Source organism: Arvicanthis niloticus, chromosome 1 (genome assembly GCF_011762505.2).
Source record: "Arvicanthis niloticus isolate mArvNil1 chromosome 1, mArvNil1.pat.X, whole genome shotgun sequence".
Lineage (NCBI taxonomy): Eukaryota > Metazoa > Chordata > Mammalia > Rodentia > Muridae > Arvicanthis > Arvicanthis niloticus.
In genome coordinates, this window is record NC_047658.1 from 140864399 (window position 1) to 140884380 (window position 19982).

At 37.6% G+C, this 19982-nt stretch overlaps 1 protein-coding gene across 1 annotated transcript in view; it reads left to right on the forward strand.

Annotated features, from left to right (window-relative positions):
* Positions 1-938: 938 nt before the first annotated feature.
* Positions 939-19982, forward strand: part of LOC117709563 (lipase member K) — a 28920-nt gene continuing 9876 nt past the window's right edge. The window contains exons 1-6 of the mRNA XM_034504017.2: positions 939-1087; positions 10564-10676; positions 12071-12188; positions 13286-13484; positions 14153-14262; positions 15484-15620. Coding sequence (XP_034359908.1) covers positions 10575-10676; positions 12071-12188; positions 13286-13484; positions 14153-14262; positions 15484-15620 — 666 coding nt within the window. The 5' untranslated portion in view covers positions 939-1087; positions 10564-10574. The remainder of the gene's footprint in view (positions 1088-10563; positions 10677-12070; positions 12189-13285; positions 13485-14152; positions 14263-15483; positions 15621-19982) is intronic.

Consider the following 19982-nt stretch of genomic DNA (forward strand, 5'->3'; position numbering starts at 1 on the left):
AGAGGTCATTAGCAGTTAACATCTAATTCACTCTAGGAAATACAGACATTCTAAGGCAAAGTAAGTGAAAGAATAAGGGAAGTATTCTGTAGTTGATCTTGAGCTCTGTTTCCAATGGCAAATGACTTTCAGGAATGATAGATGATAGATAGATAGATAGATACATAGATAGATAGATACATAGATAGATACATAGATAGATACATAGATACATAGATACATAGATACATAGATGATAGATAAATAGATAGGTGGTAGATGATAGATGATATAGATATAAATATAGATACACTGAGATAGACACACACACGCACACATATATATATATGTATATATATATACATATATATTCAACCAACTATATATTCAACCAATCTAGACCTGTATAATTGTAACTTTTCATAATACAAGGCCTCTGCTGAAAACAGAAATCTACACAGCACTAAAACTCCTAATGGGTTTTATAACACCAAGCCTCCACCTAGTAGACACAGAAGTAGCATACGGGATGAGGAAGAGGCAAACTGGAACTCACTGAAGATCTTGAATCATGCACTATCTCTCGAGGAGAGGTTTAAAAAAATGACACCATATTGTCTGCATTTCTTGATACTTCTAATACTCAAGATAGAAAAAGCAAAATAATTGGGAAGCTTCTCATATTAAAAGTATTGCAAAGAGAAGTACAAGAGGATCAGATCTGTGGTGGAGATAATTATATGGCTAAATGCATGGTAGCCTTTCTTGAGTGAGAAGTGTTTTCAGGGTGAGGAGTGCACATTCTGCTGAGAAACTGCCTGCCCACTTCTTCCTTGAGGCCCAGCACTTAAGGTCTGGCTTGGCAAGAGCAGGAATCTTACTTCTCATGCATCACTTAGAACTCACCCAGCAAGATTGTCCCGGCAGCATCTGCCACAGCTGAAGCCATAATTAACCTGCCTCTGCTTGGAAAATTTCTGATTGCAACATCTTCTGAATTGCTCAGAGCAGAGCATGTTTCACTGATAGGGAAACTCTAGAAGGAGCTGGAATCAATCTGATGATCTCTCACGACTTGACGACTGACCCTCAGAAGAACTGAGATCTGGTAATAGGTGTTTGAAGGGACTGGGTGACAGTATGTCAGTGAAACATGGGAGGTCTTAGAGGGATACGTGTTTAAGTGTGGGTGAGGAATGATGTGTTTGAGTCTGTCAGGTTAAGCAAGATATAGAAGATGACTATGAAAACACAGCAATGTAAACCATTTCCGTGTATGCTAATAGAAAGCATTAATTTATGAAAGGAAAAACCAGATGTTAAGAGAGAGAAGAGAGAGAGAGAGAGAGAGAGAGAGAGAGAGAGAGAGAGAGAGAGAACTACTTCAGAGGGAGAGAGGAAACCCAGCAACTCTCTACTCAGTGAAGGTATCTTAGTGGAATTTTTTTCAGAGTTGTACATGTAGAGATTAGAAAATGGTGTTTAAGTAATATAGCATGTTTTGTTTTTAAAAATTCTGTGTTGCCTATTGCAATGGCCTTGAATATGAATATTACCAGAATCATCTGTAGGGGAATGTGGGTACTACTGATGGGTGAGGGTCTGCAGTCTCATTTTTACAAAAATTGAGAATGTTCTTCTGTTTATGAAGGACTCAGGAGTCCTTTCAGTTTCTTTGCAGTAGTCTTACTGGCTGAGGAGTAGAAAAACAGCTCATGATACCTGACATTGAAGAGTGTTACACTCTACTGAAACTAGCAGTTACAAACCCTCTGGGGATAAGAAAGAACTAAAAGATAGACTAATACCCTCCCCACCCCCTGATATTCTAATAAGTGGCAGAGGAACATCTTCTGAAAAACTCAAACATTTGTACTGATGCCAAAATTTTAAAAATAAACATATAAATGCTATGTATTCAGTATTCAGTAGTGTGGTGTGAAATATTTAAAAAGCAATCCACGCTATGGTGTGGATTGCTTTTTAAAATATTTTATGCTACACTACACAGTAGGAAATACTGAAGTGAATATTATAGGGTCAAAGTGCTAGACCGCACAGATTCAAATTTATAATAAGAAATGGAGGGTTGGGCTGAGGATATAGCTCAGATGTTAGAGTGCTTGTCCCTCATGCATGGGACTCTGGGTCAGGGCCAAAACAACACACACACACATGCATAAACACACAATCAAAAATGCAAAAGCTTGAGTATACACACACACGTGCATATATACACACTTGCTAACATACATGCTCAAGTGCACACACATACCACACATATCTGCGCACACATGTGCACGCACACACACACACATATGCACTTGCTCATGCATATATGCACCCACATGGACAGTTTCAGAGGTCACTGGTTTAAAGTAAATTTATGTTTTTACATTGACACTCAATTATTTTAAACTGCATTTTATTTTTAAAGTAATTCAAACTAATAAAGTCATTAAGAAATATACAACCTATGATTAAATTGATGAAAGAAAGCTCATTATACTCAATAGCCAAATATAATTATCATTTAAAATAAAATTTTATTAATATTTGTAAGAGTTTCTTAAAATTTATTTTTGTTATTTAATTTGTAAATTTTCAAAACTATAAGTGCTTGTCTAGTTTTAGGATAACATAACACTTTTATCATAATTTCAAATAGCAACTAAGGATAGATATTATAGTACATTGTATATCTTAGTAAATTAAAATTAAATCGTTGCACTTTATTTTCTGTAAAAGCAGTAGATTGTAATTTGATACTTCATATCTTTTACTAGAAAAAATCTTTTTATTTAATAGAAAGGAATTTTAATAGAAGTTTTAGACCTGCCATCTTTCTCAATAAAATCTCTTTATTTATCTTTTCTATTTTCAGAATACATATAAGTGGTGCAAAGCTATGCTCAAGTGGAGCCAGTTACTTTCTGGAGCTCTGAAGCTGTGTCATTAATTGCATAGCAATGCATCAATAAAAGTACTTTTATGTTGGGTTTAGTGTCGAGTTTGAGGCCAGCCTGGGCTATACAGAAAGACAAAGAGAGGGACAGGGAGGGAGGGAGGGAAGAAGACAGAAAGACTATGATCTGCCTGCTAACTAGTCAAGTACATCTTTTCCCAGCTTTTCTGTTAAGTAAAGAAACGGAAACTGATTTGCAGAGCAATTACCATTGGGAAATAGTAAGTATTATACTGAAGCCTTTTCTTTTCCCAAGGTCAACTTTGAGTATCATTTTTCATTTCATAGAGTATCTCAGATGTTTTTGCAGCTCAGAGTAATTGATAACAGCGTGATAAAGGGAAAGGGTGGCAAATAGACCTTCATCTGGTAAGAACTGTGAACTTAGTACTGGCTTTAACATCAGTTGTATTTCATCAGGTATTTCATCATATAGGCCCTATGCCTATAATTTTCCCCATGGTTCTCCTCTTTGGAACAAATATCAGAAAACAGAAGAAAAGAAAATAGCAGCTGTCTCTGGTAACAAATTAATCAGAACACTAAGATAACTTGGTTCTATAGCAAAAATGTCACCAAGGTGATCATAAGCCAGAAACTAGTTCATGCAATAATTTTCTTCTGATCATGTTTATCTGGGGAGAAAGAGATGGAGGAAAGTTATCTGCATTTCTTGACAAAGTGTTATAGGTAGAAGCAAGACCTTGGTTTGGAAAAACAAGACAAGCAAAGTAAAACCTCATGTTCTTGGTAGGCTTTGCCATTTGCTTCACAATCTCATCTGCCAACTCTGAAGCAGCCATGTGCCTCTGCCACTCTAAGTTGAACCTGAAGTTTGTGGTAAACGGATATCCGTGTAGAAAGGTGTTTTGACACAGGGCATGATGTAATGGTAAAAGACTGAGCTGGGGGGTGAGGGGAAACTCAGCAAAGCCTAGAGGACATTCCTCTTGGCTTCTCAGAGTCATACCTTCCTATATGGTAGGGCTTCTCTGGAATGATCGTCAACCAAGGAGGCAGGTGAACAAAGCAGTCATTCTTTCCTTTATGCCTTGTTACAGAGGTCTTCTGATTTCTATGACCTGCTGTAGGCAAGAATTTTGGTTTCTGTGCTTTGGTTCAGGGTAGGACAGAGATAAGACACTGAGGAAACAGATGCCTTCAGTTTTGTCAGACTTCATGTCTTCTGTAGGTCTATTATTAGATGCCTGTGTGTAGGTTTTCTTTGTCCTGTTGATGAACTCCCTATTGTCTTCCATTTATAGACTAAGATTATGGCATAGCTCTAACAACACTCTGTGTAGAAACCTGCTTTGTCTGATGAAAATACACCCACTTCCTTAGGGTTACTCTTTATGTGGTGTGCTTAATTCCTTTTACTTTTAACCCATTTCCCCTTGTGTTTAAACTGTGTTGCTTATTTAAAGCAGGCCAGTGGGCTTTGCTTTTAATGTAGCTTAAGTATTTTTAATCATCTTTGATTCCTCTTTTCTTTCTCTAGGCTAGTATCTTATTGCAGTTTGTCTAAGATTATGCTAAATTCTTGGTTTTATGCCCTCCATTATATGAAGTTATGAAAATGATGATGCGGTTTCATCTGCTGAAAAACAACTTAATACATTGTGCTCATGTGCTTTCTGCTAACATCTCCTGGGAAATTCATAGACATAAATAATAGTGTCTTTTGTGTCTAATGGGGAAACAAACCATTTACCAAGTACTAAACTTGGGAATCACTCAGACATAGACAAGCCAGGAACTGAAAGCAACCAGCATCCAGAATGCCTACACTTCTGTTATTTAATACAGCCAGTCCTTCTTTCCTTCTTTTCTTCCTTCCTTCTTCATTCTTTTCTTTCTTCTCCTTTCCTCCTCCCTTTCTATTTCCTGCCTTCCCTCTTTCCTACTTCCCTCCTTCCTAGTTCATGCCTTCCATCTTTTGTTCCTTCCATTCTTCCTTCTTCTCCCTTTCTCTCTCTCCCTTTCCCTCCCCCTCCCCTCTTCTCTCCCTCTTCCTCTCCCTCTCTTTCTCTCTCCCTCTTTCTCTCTCTCTCTAAATAACTCTCTCTTCCTAGGGAGGGGGGTCTCTTATCTCTATTTTCTTAGCTCACCAATCAAGTAAATATCAATCAAATAATCAATCACACCTGTTGCAATCCAAACACTTAGCAGATAGAGGCAGCAAAATCTCAAGTTTGAGGCTAGGTTGCTCTAGATAGGGAGTTTCAGGGACATGGTTGTGTCTCAAAAACAGGAGAAAGGAAGAGAAGGGAAAAAAAGGAATGGAGGGAGGGAGGGAGAGATGAAGAAAGGAAAGAGGAATGTAACTCGTTAATGACTACAAAGATCTAATTATTGTTTTTTGCATACTTAACAGGTTTTTTCAACTTTGTTGAGCTATGAAAATGTCATACATACATTTGACTTGAATTTGTGGATCTTCACAATGACTTTTTATAATGGCTGGCATATAGACAATGCTTTCATATCTTTGAGCACGGATCTTTCAGTTTTGTCACTGATAATTTTATGCTCAAACCTGTTATGACAATTTTGTTCCTCTATTTTCATTATCTAATTGTTGCACTGTATTCAATCTAACATCTTGAGAATAATTTTATTTATCATTCTATGAGTAAGACTCGGTGAAAACAAAATTGAGTAATCTTGTCTGAATGCTAAGATGACATTTATTAGCACTGGAGAAATAATAATTATAATGATTTATCTCAGTCCATACATAAATTATGGGTTAAATAGGCAAGATTCTCTATATAATCAAAATGAAATTTATTGTTAGAAGTAATAAGAACATAGAAAGTCCTAATTCTCTTCGTGATCCTATTGGAAGTGATCATGGTACAGAATGAGCAGTTCACTTACAGCTTACAATTCAGTTGAAAGAATTTTGTAATACCCAGTTTGATGGGTTTTGTGTTAATTTTTGTTTTTAAGATTTTTTTCATTTATTATTTATCTGAATATACTGTAGATATCTTCAGACACACAAAAAGAAGGCATCAGATCCCGTTACAGATGGTTGTGAGCCACGATGTGGTTGCTGGGAATTGAGCTCAGGACCTCTGGAAGAGCAGTCAGTATTTTTTTTTTTTTTTTTTTTTTTTTTTTTGGTTTTTCGAGACAGGGTTTCTCTGTGTAGTCCTGGCTGTCCTGGAACTCTCTCTGTAGACCAGGCTGGCCTCGAACTCAGAAATCTGCCTGCCTCTGCCTCCCAAGTGCTGGGATTAAAGGCGTGTGCCACCACCGCCTGGTGAGCAGTCAGTATTCTTAACTGCTGAGCCTTCTCTCCAGCCCCTTGTTTTTTTTGGTTTTTAATGAAGAAGAGTTTGTTGGAGCTTTTGGTGTCAACATGATCATCAATGCTGAGATCATGGCAGCAAGATGGCACACATGGCATTGGAGAAGTAGCTGAGAGCTTGCATTTTGAGATATAATCATGATGAAGGGAGGTGGGGAGATGGAGAGAGGGGGGAGAGAGGGGAGAGGAAGAGAGAGAGAGAGAGTAAGAGTGAGACTGTGAGAGATTGTCTGGGAATGACACTGGCTTTCTGAAACTTTGAAGCCCACCTCCAGTGTCACAGCTAAGCTAAGGGTATAGCCTACATTTTTATACTTCCCAGAACCACCTGACAAGGGATAGCACTACTCCAGTTCCAGTGAGCTGGTCCTTCCTATATCAACCACTAATCAAAACTTACAAAATTGCCTTCAAAAAAATCTGGTGAAGATACTTTCTCAATTGAGGTTCCTCTTCCAAGGTGGTTTCCATTTGTGCTTTATACAAAAACTTTGTGATTTGACAAAAAAACTAACCAAGACAGTATGTCTATAAGGGATTGCTTTTATAGTTAATTAATGTAAGAAAACCCAGCTCACTGTGGATGGCACTATTCTCTGGGCAGGTGGTTCTGGGTTGCAGAGGAAAAAATAGATGGAAGGAAGGAAGGAAGGAAGGAAGGAAGGAAGGAAGGAAGGAAGGAAGGAAAGTAGCTAAGCATAAGACTGAATGAACAAGCAAGAAGCATTATCCTTTGGTTTCTTTATAAAACTCCTGCTTGAACTCTGGTCCTGAATTCCATCAGTGATGGAATGTGACCAAAAAGTATAAACCAAGTAAATATTTTCTTCTCTCAAGTTGTTTTTAATCCTGTTGTTTGTCACAGCAATAGAAAAGAAAACTATACTGGTATGAAAGGTGACACTTCCTTACGAAGCCATGAAGTAGCTGAGGAGCCAAGATATACAGATGTGAAAGAGTCACTGAGTAATATAACAATAGTGACCCCCTGTTGAGAGCCAAGCTTTGTTCAATGTTTTCCAGATACTGTCTTTCATCTGTGTATTACAACAGGATGCATTATCTTAAGTTAAATCTACATGTAGGTGTTAGTTATGATTCTGATGACACAGACAAAGGAGTTAAATTGACTGTAAGAGTAATACAGCTAATAATAGGGAAAAGCCAACATATCCTACCTTAGGCATGTAACCGATGTGAGCACAGGGATGGGCTGAGAGCACGGGAGCCGTGTCTAATGTTCATTTCTGCTCTCTGAAGTTGAAGTCTGAGATCTAAAACTTGTAGGCTGCCATGGCCATTGACAAAAAAAGAGCCAGACCTTTAACCCAAAACTTGTGTAAAATTCGTCATTAGCTTCCTTTGCCACTGAGAAAGCAGATTGATCAGAGCACCATGTGTAGATGCCAGCCTTTGTGTGCTTTCCAAACTAAGACCATTCTGCAGGGTTCAGTCTCCACATATTTTTTGCCAGATTCATCTCCACTTCTGAACACTTTGAGAGTTCCCTTATGGGGAATTAGGGCATGAATTAGTCAAGAATATTATCCAAGGTTCCTCATAATCCCTCCTTAAACATCTGGTTATTAAGACCAACAGTTCTGATCATGGAGCAATAAAACACAGAAATCTGAGTCTCTATTGCTTCTGATCTTTCTTTCGTAAGTGAATGTGTTCAATACCATCATCTCTGTATATCTCTGCCAGTATTAAAGGTTTTGTTATGAGAGCTGCCTACATATACTCTACCAGCATTTATATAAAATGAAAACCAAAACTTCAGGAGGCGGGGATTCTTTTGCAAGTTTCTCCATCCTCCAGCTATAGCAAATAGAGAAGAAAACAGCCTTTGTTGGTGAAAGGATATCTTTGGGCAGTGGGAGAGTCTTATGCTATTACAGAATGTTACAGTCTTGACTTGTTTTGTCCAGTCAGATTCAAATAGGACAATTGCAGCTGCCTTCATAATGATGAGAGTCTTCACTTAAAGCGATCAGTGAAAGATGAAGTTCTGGGTTCGCAATCCATACTTCAGTTTACCTTTTTCCTTCACTACACAGGCATTTTATTGATAAAAAAAAAATACTAAACTAGCTTTGCTCCATTTGTAGTCTCTATAAGATTAGTTATAGTATGATTAAGTGGCTTAAGGAAAAAATTAAATATTAAGAACAAATACAATCGTGGAATAATAGATTAAACAAACTTAGATAGTATATTGATTGTGGATGTTGCCTAGCTTTAACATTATAAGTTATGATTATCAACAAAATCAGGCTTGTGGTATGCACATGTCATCAAATTACATAGTTACATATTATATATATCAAGTTATGCAGTTCTATAATATATAATAGATATATAATATAACTATATAGTATATGTAATATATATATATTACATATATATATTATATATATATATATATATATATATATATATATATATATATATATATCATACATGTATGTATGCATATTTTGAAGAACACTGTTACCCAGTATGGCATGGGTGATTATTCTTTTCAAATTAGAGCAGCTTTGGTTCCCACAAGAGACCCCCATAAGACTAGCCCCCTAATGTTCCATATGAAAGAAAAAGAAAGGCAAAGTTCAGGGGTCAGGGGTTAGAGTTCATGAAAGGCTTACAGGGGTTAAAGAAAGCCCAGGAGGTTCTGTTTAAGTAACAGGGGGCTCAAGAGACCACATACAAGGAACTCATGAGGGGAGGTGTAAAGGGGTGCATGAAAGAGGGTCACAAGTAGCTCAGGAGTCAATACACAAGATGCAGAGAGGCTCTACAGGACCCTAAGAACAGGTGGTTAATGATTGCTGGGGAGAGACAGGTTTGGTGGTGTCACTGCTTATAAATAGCCTGTGTTCCTATAATCAACTTCCATCTTTACTCCTGTAAGAACCACAGGAATGAGCTTAGTTGTCAGGCTGGGCACTAAGCCATCTCACTGGCCACCTATGGTGGTCCTGGATTTAGTTTTTAAAGGAATCTCTGTAGGAATCTCACAGTGGCTGCATTGATGGGCAGTGCTGCACTGATGGGCAGTACGACTGAGTTCCCCTTTCCCCTGAATCCTTACCACCATTTACCATCAGGTATTTCCTCAGTGACAGCCATTTTGGCTCAGCTGGCATGGAACCCATATGTCATTTTGATTTTTATTTCCCCAATAGCTAAGGATATTGAGCATCTTTCTAGATATTTACTGGTTTCTTTTAGAGAATTGTCTGAAAAACTCACTTGTTTTATTTATTGAATTATTTGGGAGAGGTTGGTGTTTAGTTTTTGAGTTTGTATGTATTCTGAATGCTGGCCCCTTGTTGGATGTACAACAGAGAGATTTCCTCCCATTCTGTGGGCTGCCCTTCTCCTCTATTCCCTTGACTGTTGGGAAGTTTTTAATTTCATGTAATCTCATGTCTCCATATTTCTTGGGACTTGAAGCTTTTTTTCCCAGAAAATTCTTGCCAATTCCTATATCTTGAAGTATTTGCTTCTAGCAGTTTCAAAGTTTAGAACTTACATTAAGGTCTTCAATAAACTTGAAATTGACTTTTAAACATATTTTATAACTAAATAATTTTACTTTTCTTCATTAATAATTAATTTTGCTAATCTTGTATTTTGTGAAATTATACCACATTGGATACACCATAAAGAATATTTAATTCACGAAACACATATGCCTTATCTTTTTTTAGTTCTATTTTTTTTGTAAATAAAATTACTCAGTGAAAGACTAAAAGGCTTTTAAAAGTATAAATTGTGTTGGTGACCTTATTTTTTTTAACATTTTTTAAGGCTTACTACTACATTCAGGAAAGTGGAGAAATATAATGCAATCTAATAGGACCAGAGTTATATATAACTCAGTGGTACAGATGCATGTCACATGGCTCCATAAGAAGATAAAACAAAAACAATTTATATAATTCTTTAAAAAACGGTCAATGTTCTGTGAGCAACATATTAGTCAATATATTTTTCTTCAATTATTCATCATTTATTTTATCTAATTCCCTACTGAACTCAACTTGTTTTTCTTATACTTTTTTCTTTTCTTCCCTTTTTTGTTCTCTATTTCATCCTTTTCTTACCCAAGGTCACCATTTAAAGACTTTTATGGAATGAATCTTTAATAACTCAGTCTATTGCTTGTAAAAAATACAGCCTAGAAGTTTATGTTTCTACTCACTTCCTCCAAAGTGCTATAAAAAATGTCACACCAATTTCCCTTTTGCAATATTTCTCCTTGATGATGTTCCATTAATCTTTCCTTTCCCAGGCAGACTCCAAATGTGGTGGATTTTAGCAACAACGTGTTGTTTGCTTCTTCCTGGACCCATATATGGCTATAAGCAAGAGAGCATCACAAATCCAGAAGCCAACATGAACATTGTAAGTCATTCATTGAGAAAAAAATAAGATAAGAAATTGGTCACATTTTAGGTATAATTTGTGTATCAAGAGTCTCTCTAATGACTAAATCTGGACATCCTCTTTTGATCCTTCCCAAAACTAACTCATCTTAGAATTGAAAGCTCAGTCCCACTTTGGAGCAACAGTCCTGGTGATCAGAGTTCTTATCTATCTGTGGCTTTCTAAAGAGGAAGTTCAAGATTTATTTTGATAATTCCCTGCCACAGATCCTTGAATTCTTTCTGGGACTTTGTGTAATCCACCTTCATGATTTTGTGAGGTACATCAATGTACTTTGGGGGTTCAATAAGTCAGGTTTGGTTTATGTCCAAATAATTTCATACCATCAGTGGACGTTTTGCTATGTAGGAAAGGCAGATGGCACATATCTACTCTGTGCTTTGTGTTAGTGGTTTAATCAATACAACAGCAGACACACCGTGCCATACAGTCTGTCTTTAAGAGTCTAGGCTCTCAACACTTTTCTGAGTAACAGCATAACTCAAGCATGCACTGCGGGCCTCACGTGAGCAAATGTGTAACCTTGTGATAATGGTATCGACTGCAGCTAACCTTACTGCCTCATTAATAGATTATTTACTTCTTCCTAACGTATTATCTTAGATAAATTACTAATTTTGCTGATCTTCAGTATTCTCAATTCTAAAATATTTACAGTTCTATCACAAAGACTTCTTATGTTGTTGCTTCCATGAATGTTTGTGTATAGGGAAGTTTCTGATGGCCTTCTAACTCATCTTGTATTTCTTTACGCTTTTCTTTCTATCCAAAAGGCTGGCCTATAAGAACTATATCTAAAGCTTCATCACATGTTTCATATATATCTATTTATATATGTGTGAGAGAAGAATGAAATCAAGGGTTTTTTGTTTGTTGTTTTCTCTTGTAATTGCCCTTGCTCTACTTAGTCATCTATTTCCCTTGCTGTGGTCTGTCCTTTCCTTTCCCCTCCTAGACTCTAATAACCACTTTCTCTTATATCCTTTTGGAGCCAAATTTGTAGAAGCTCACTTATCATCAGCCACAATATACTTTCCAATCTCTTGTGGTTTCCCTCATTAGCCAAGTATTTCTCATTTTTGTTGCCAAAACATCTTAAGAGTGAACTACCATGGTTGGTAAACCCTAAGCCCACGGGCAGGTTGACACACTAGCCTGAAGATGCTAAATGTGGAGTCATTCCAACGATGTATTACCCTTTTGCATTCAGTCCCTTCCTGATATGTTTCCCAAGTTGTTATAATTTCTCCTTCTGTATGCTGTTGTCTAATGCACACATTAGTGAAAGAACTATATTGTAGTGTACACATAAAAAAAAAAACCAAGCTGAATTATAGGTATGTATTTTTCAGAGTGAAATTATTTCTTACTGGGGCTATCCTTATGAAATGTATGATGTTGTAACAGAGGATGGCTATATCCTTGGAACTTACCGGATTCCTCATGGGAAACGATGCTCAAGAAAAACAGGTATGATTTATTTTGCTTTGAAATCAAAATGCCTGAAATAGAGCTTTCCTGGCAGCAGCAGGATGCCTTTGCTCAAGATAGGTCATGGTCCTTTTATCAGAGAAGAAAATGCATCTCCACCTCCTTTTAATTTACAAAACTCTTTAAAAAGAATTTTGCCATCTTTATATATACTCACTATTTGGACTTCCCTTTCTCCATGTCTTTGTCCCCCCCATCAAAAAATTAAATAAATAAAAGGAAATAAGCCCTCATCGTGATAGTACCTCTATAGTTTAGAAACTCAAGAGACATCCTTGACCTCATCCTCTCCCCAGCATCCTAAATGCAGTCAGTCCTCAAAATCTTTCAGTTTGCCTTCCAAGTCTGTCAATCCTGAAATTTTTCCTTAGCTTTAATGATATTCAAATTCAAATAAATTAATTTATTTTCATTTAATTTTTATATATGAATATTTTGCCTGCATATATGTCCATGTACCATGTGTGTGCCTGCTGCTTCTAGAGGCCAGAATAGTGTCAGATCCCCTGGTCCTAGAGTTACACATGTTTGTGATCTGTCTTTGTATGTGCTTGGAATCCAACCCTGGGTCCTCTGCAAAAGCAACCAGGGCTCTAAATCTGAAACATCTCTGCAGCCTCCAATAAGATGCTTCTTAAGAAATAAAATAATATGAATGAAAATAGTAGTAGAGTTAACATTTATTTTGCTGTAAAATCTTTTACATGCTTTATTTTTAATTGAATTCTTAAACCTTCCCTATGAAAGAACATTTGATATCATTCACAACTATATAAATAACAGAGAGCACATATATACATACATAGCAAGATAGATTTTGAACCAGGCTGGCTCTAATAAACCCTTATGTGACATAATACATTATACATAGTCTTCACTTTATAAATGAAGAAAGTAGGATATAATTATGCATCCCAGGTAAAGAGTCTCTAAAAGACTGGATCCCCAAAAGACCAGGCTTGCCTGGCACAAAAATCTCATCTCTTAACTTTGCTTACATGTGAGTATGTCAGAAAGAAGAGTTTGCAAGAAGGTTGAGAGGATCAGGGAGGAAACCCTTGTTCTCTATTTCCCAGTTCCGAAGGCAGTTGTATATCTGCAACATGGCTTAGTTGCATCCGCCGATAACTGGATTTGCAACCTGCCCAACAACAGCTTGGCTTTTCTTCTGGCCGATAGTGGTTATGATGTTTGGTTGGGGAACAGTCGAGGAAACACCTGGTCCAGAAAACACCTGACACTGTCACCCAAGTCACCAGAATATTGGGCCTTCAGGTAAGAGAAACCTGTTTGTGACTCATTTACAAGCATAAATTCTTCCTGGTTTCCCTTCTCTGTCAAAATGCAATCAATCGATAGAATCTGCAAGAAGCAAACTAGAATTTCCTCACCCATTCAGGCTTTCCTTCATCTCAGAAGAAGCTCTCTAGTTAATTGCTTGTTTCTAAAGCCTTGTTTCCTTCCTGGTATGACTGACTGGGGTGAGGTAGGGTGAGGTCGGGGGTTGTATCTGTCTGTCCTGATCAAAATGTGTCTAAGTAGCAGAGAGTTGTTCCTGAAGCCTGAATTGCTTAGTCACAGGGGCGAGCCTAGCTCTTCCTCGGAACTAAGAACCATGCCACTGAGATCACTAAGGCTACTGGTTTCACAGCCTCCTTCTGTGTTCTTTGTGGAACTCAAGTAATATTTCCTAAATCTCTGGGATAAATGGAACATGACTGAGCCTTGCAGAAAAATTATCAGTAGGCGTTCCATCAGATTCCAGTTTCCTGACTGGGTAGATGGCATCATGGGAAAGCTGTTCAGACACACTATGCTGTCACTCTTCCCTCGCATAGAGAGAAAGCTGAGTATCAACATCTGCAAGGACTGTTCGCAAACACTGCGGGCCTAACAACTACAGATCCTTGTTTCTAATTTTATCTTTCCTTTTTTACTGGTAGCTTGGATGAGATGGCTAAATATGATCTTCCAGCTACAATCAATCTGATCTTAGAGAAAAGTGGACAGAAGCAACTCTTCTATGTGGGCCACTCGCAGGGCACCACCATAGGTGTGTCTGGGATGGATGAAATCAGACAATGTCAAGTGTTTTCTCCTGTGTTTGTGGAAAGGGTCAGGTGGTGGGTGGGTGGTTGGTTGGTTGGTTGGTTGGTTGGTTGGTTGGTTGGTTGGTTTTCTGTACAGTTTTTAGTTTCATGACTTTGAAAAAACATTTCCTCTAGGTAGGTAATAAAGAAAAATAAATAAAGCAAGAATGACTATGAGAAATTTGTCCCCAACACTGAATTTGGAGATTGATAGAACTTAGTTTGTGCTCTTAGCAAACTTTAAGACCCCAGGTTATTTTCTGAGGAAACAAAGATAAACATTTTCCCCTCGAGTTTCACAGTCAAGAGAAGGGCATTGGGGTAGAGAGAGATGGCTCAGAGGTTAAGAGCGCTGGCTGCTCTTCCAGAGGTCCTGAGTTCAATCCCTAGAAACCACATGGTGATTCATAATCATTTATAATGAAATCTGGTACCCTCTTCTGGTGTGCAGGCATACATGCATGTAGAAAACTGTATACTAATAAATAAATCTTTTTAAAAAAAAGAGGACATTGAAGCAAAATCACGGAATTATTAAACTGATTATATGCTACAATCAGTGAGGCTTTTCCTGTTATCAAGGCCATGAGTCAAGCTAAAAAGCATGATGGTAGAGCCGCAAAGCACCTCAGAAAAATGCAAATATCTGAGACTACAATATCCATAGTTCTTCGATTATCATATTCAGGAATTTTTTCCCAAAGGGTAAAAATACCAAGTAGCACTTTAAGATTCATTTTTGTATATTTTTCTGTATAATAGTTTAATGTATATGAAAGTATACATATATATTGTACATGTGTATGTAATCTCACTTAGACATAGAACAGTCATTCTCTGTAGATTGCTATCCTCACATATTTAAGAAACTCGGACTCATAAAAGGAGGTAACGTTTACAGCTATTGAGTTAGAAGTCAAGATGATAGCTTGGCTTTATATTACACCAAGGTTAAAGCCAGTGTAATCCCTTGCGTTTAATATGTATTCTTCACAAAATGTCACTGAACCTCCCTGCAAGAACACAAAGAAAGAGCCAGTTGTACCCTTGAAAAATTTAAAAATCCGTCCCCATAAATAGTCTTCACAGTTTGTTTTGTTTTGATTCCGATGTAGGTAACTTTATAAGGATTTGCAGTGAGTAGATAATTGGAAGTTTACGTGAGCTGTCTTCTTTCCCTGCAGCATTCATAGCATTCTCTACAAATCCAGAGCTGGCTAAAAAGATTAGGCTGTTTTTCGCACTAGCTCCAGTGGTCACAGTAAAATACACTCGAAGCCCAATGAAAAAATTAACCTCCCTTTCCAGGAAAGCCGTCAAGGTATGTGAATTCCTCTAAAGTGGGAGGAACAGTGAGTCACCCTGTTTCCACAGATACCAAGAGAAGACTTGTGGCATCTTTAAAACAGTGGTGTGAAGGTGATCAAGGTTCCATGGAGGTCTGCTGGTGACCTGTCTTATCAGTGAGCTCAGGAAACTTGTCCTGATGCCTCCTGCTGTAGGGTCTTTATCAGACCATCTCTCCAGCATTCACCTCCCAACCACAGCTAAAGTGAGACCTAACTTGATATTTCTGAGGAATCCTATTCTGGTTCCAATTTCAGTTCCTTTTCCCCACATCTTCAGTACCTGTCATCTGCAGTACTTTGATAAAGGGTTTTCTAAGTAGTGAAGTAACTCCCCATGGTTTTGAGATGTGTTTTGCTGCTGACAGCCAAGCATTTCTTTTTCACACATTTGAAGATTGTTTATACATATTTTTTGAGAAACCTCTGTGTAATATTATGTCCCATTTAATTGCATTTTTTATGTCACTAAGTTGAATGAATCCCTGGCATATTTTGAATGTCAACCACATCAGATATGTAATTTACAAATGTTTTCTCCCTTTCCATGTGCCCATTTGTTGTTCCTTTGCTATTCAGAAGCCTCTTAGTTTTTTAAAATCCTATTTGACTACTTTTGGTTTTGGTTCTGTATTAGTCAGAGTTTTACTGAGCTAGGAAAGGGTCTTAAAGACCATGCCCATGGTGACATAGTTCCAACAAGGCTGCACCTACTCCAACAAGGCCACACCTCCAATAGTGCCACTCCCTGGGCCAAATATATTCAAACCACCAGTTTCCAGTGATGTGGGATCTTATTTTTAAATCCCTTGTTAATTCTAACTTCCTCAAACACGTTTCCTACACTTTCTTCTGAGAGTTTCTGGTTTTGCGTGCACACTTTATATGTTTTCAGTTTATTTTTCTGTACAGTAAGAGGACTAGCTTCAGTTTCCTGCATGTGCACATCCAGTCTCTGCAGCATGACTTATTGAAGAGACTGCTCTTTCTCAGTGAGTGTCCCTAGGCCTCATGGCTGTCACACGTGAAAAGACTATTTCTAGTCTTTTCAGATTCTCTTCCATTGGCTTGTGTGTTTGTTACTATTCATGTAGCTTTCTTTTACATCCCCAAATCAGGTGGTTAGTGTGTCTCCAACTTATTTTTTCTCTCAATATTGTTCTAGCTGTTTAATTGTTCAGATTTCCATATGAACTTTAGGATGTTTTTCATTTTCTATGAAAATAAAATGGTTATTTTGATAGAAATTACATTTCAATTATTTTGATAGGGTCTTTTAATATGTGCAAATGCCATGATTAGTTTTTATGTCCTCTTTGATTGTTTTTATCCACTTAAAATATTTAATTGTAGAAAGATTTTCCTGCTAGTTAGTATAATCTAAGATATTTTAATTTTTATTTTTATAGTTATCCTAAATGAGAATGCTTTCTTTATTTCCTTTTGAGAATAATTTTCTATTGGAATGTAGAAAAGCTACTGATGTCCACTTATTGATTTTATGTCAAATTCACTTGTTAGTACTAATAGTTTTTCTTTCCTTCTTTCTTTTTCATTATTTTTAATCTTTTTTTTACTGTCTAGACTTTATCCCCCTCCTGGTCCACCCTCTGAGTGTTCCACATCCCATACCTCCTCCACCTCCCTCCCCCACTGTCTCAAAGAGGATGTTCCCACCCTCCCCACCTTACCACACCTCCCTATTCTCTGTGGCTCTAGGTCTCTCAAGGGTTAGGTGCATCTTCTCTGACTGAGTCCAGACCCTGCAGTCCACTGCTGTATATGTGTCGAGGGCCTCATATCAGCTGGTGTATGCTGCCTGGTTGGTGACTCAGTGTCTGAGAAATCCCAGGGGTTCAGGTTAGTTGAGACTGCTGGTCTTCCTCTAGGGTAGTCCTCCTCCTCAGCTTCTTCCAGCTTTTCTCTAATTCAGCCACAGGGGTCACCAACTTCTGTCCATTGATTGGGTGTGAATATCTGCATCTGACTTAGTTTTATGGCAGTCTGTGATATTTTCTATACATATGATCATACCATTTGCAAATGATGACAAGCTGAATTTCCTCTTTCAAAGTTGTAGAAATGATCAGGTATGATAGCACATGTCTATAACCTCAGAAGTCTGGATTGTGAGGCAGGGGGATAGTAAGTTTAAGGTCAACCTTGGCTACAGAATGAGTTTAGTTCAGGAGATGGATAGTAAGTAGATAGATGATGCCCTTTGTTTCTTTGACATGACTTATTGCTCTGTTGAGGACTTTCACTCCTGGTTTATATATCGCGGTGACAGTGGACAACCATCTTGTTTCAGATCCTAGAGAGCTTGCAGGTTTCCTCATTTATGATGATGCTAGCTGTGGGATTATTATGTGTTGACCTGATTATGTTGGACATACATCCTTCTCATGCTAATTTGTTCATAGTTTTTATCATGAAAGAATGTTCAAGTGTGTCCCAAAACTACTGGATCTATTGAGGTGATAACACGCTTTTGTAATTTATTATTAGAAGAGGATGTATTACATGAACTGTATGTGGGTTGGTTTGTGGACAACGTTGTGGAGTTGGTTCTCTTCTTCCAATATGACATGTGTTCCAGGGATCAAATGCAGACCACCAGGCTGAAACAAGTGCCCTTACCTGCTGAAACATCTCATCAGACCAATATCAACATATTGGTGTTTTTATTTCTGTTGTTGTTGCTGCTACTGCTGTCTTTCATCCTGTTAGTCTGTCATATCATACTTTTTCATTTGCATATTTTGACTCTTGCTAACTTTGATGAATGCTAGTTGATTGGAATAAATTATCTTTTCCATATGTTATATTTGATATACTGGGTTTTGTATTAGGCATTACCATCTTTACGTCAGGGATATTTATCTGTAATTTTCTGATTTTGTTGTTTCCTTGCCTGGGTGTCATGATAATATTGGCTTCACAGAATAAATTTGGAAGACCTCCTTCTTTTTCAATTTGAATGCTTTTAGAAATTTTGGTATTAACTCTTCTAAAGTTGCTTAGACGAATTCAACAATGATACCAATGTCGTGAGCTTTTGTTTGATGAAAGACTGTTCTTTATCAGTTCGTTATTATTAGCTTTTATTAATCCATTCTGGTGTCAATTTATCATTCTGTATTGGCTAGGCATATGTATCAATGAGCTCACTCATTTCTTCTAGGGTCTAAGTGTTGGGCATCTTGTTATTTGTAGTCATCGGTGCTGGGAAACAAACACAGGTGCTTTACGAGAGCAGCATGTGCTAATAAGCACTGAGCCATCATCTCTCCAGCCCAGGATGTTTAATTTTTAAAGATTCATAGAGGTTTTAGTTGTACCTATCATACAATCTGATTTGGAAAATGTTCTGTATACTGACTTCTCATTGTCAGCACTTGCTCTTGGAATTGCTCCATTGTTCTTATTAAATTTAGTTCAATCCATTGAGGACAGGTCTAAGGACTAGAGTCACATAGAATTAGGCTCTTGTTGTGTATCTGCCTCATGCACTTATGACTGTGGGTCAGCTCTTCAATCCTCCTAAACTGTGCTTTTTTGGATTTATATAGAACTTGCAACACTGTGATGTTCACTGAGATAACGTGGGTAAGCTTCATTCCTGGTCACTAACATGAGCCGCACACATTGCATAAGATCGTTATCTCCACCCTGCCTCTGGGCATTTATTTCTTTGCATGGTTGTCTCTCTACTTTCTTTTTAATCTGCAGGTTACACTGGACCTTTACTCTTTTAACTTTCTCTGCTTTTCTCAATTGTTGTTCTTTTTGTTTCTTAAGAAGAAAAGTCTGGAACTCAGATAAGCGGAGCAACTTTTCTCAGATCATCCTGTGAATGGTGCTAGAGCTAACCCTCAATATTACTACTATTGGGCAACTAAAAGAAAGTGATGGTTTTGGTTATACGCAATGAGTTTGCCTGCTGTTTGGATGGTAGTAGTGGGCCTGTCTAGCTTGAAACTTGCTATACAAATCAGGCATCTAATTTGTGGCAATATCCCTGCCTCTGCCTCCCAGGTGCAGGGATCATAGGCATACCTTACCAAATCTAGCTTCATGACTTTTTCAATGTCGGATGGAAAAACCCAATCCTAGATACTTTCCCAGCTTAATGCAACCAATGTTCTGTTAGGCAAGCCCTATGCTCATTTTAGTACAGTGTGTAGCACTTGTCAAGCTGGTAGAGTCATTGAAATGACATAAAAAAGCATCATATCTGTTTTGCCCACAGCCACAATATGGAGTGATGTCTCTCTCTCTCTTTTTTTTTTTTTTTTCTCAACAAAACAAAAAGAGCTCAATTCTCACAAAGGTGC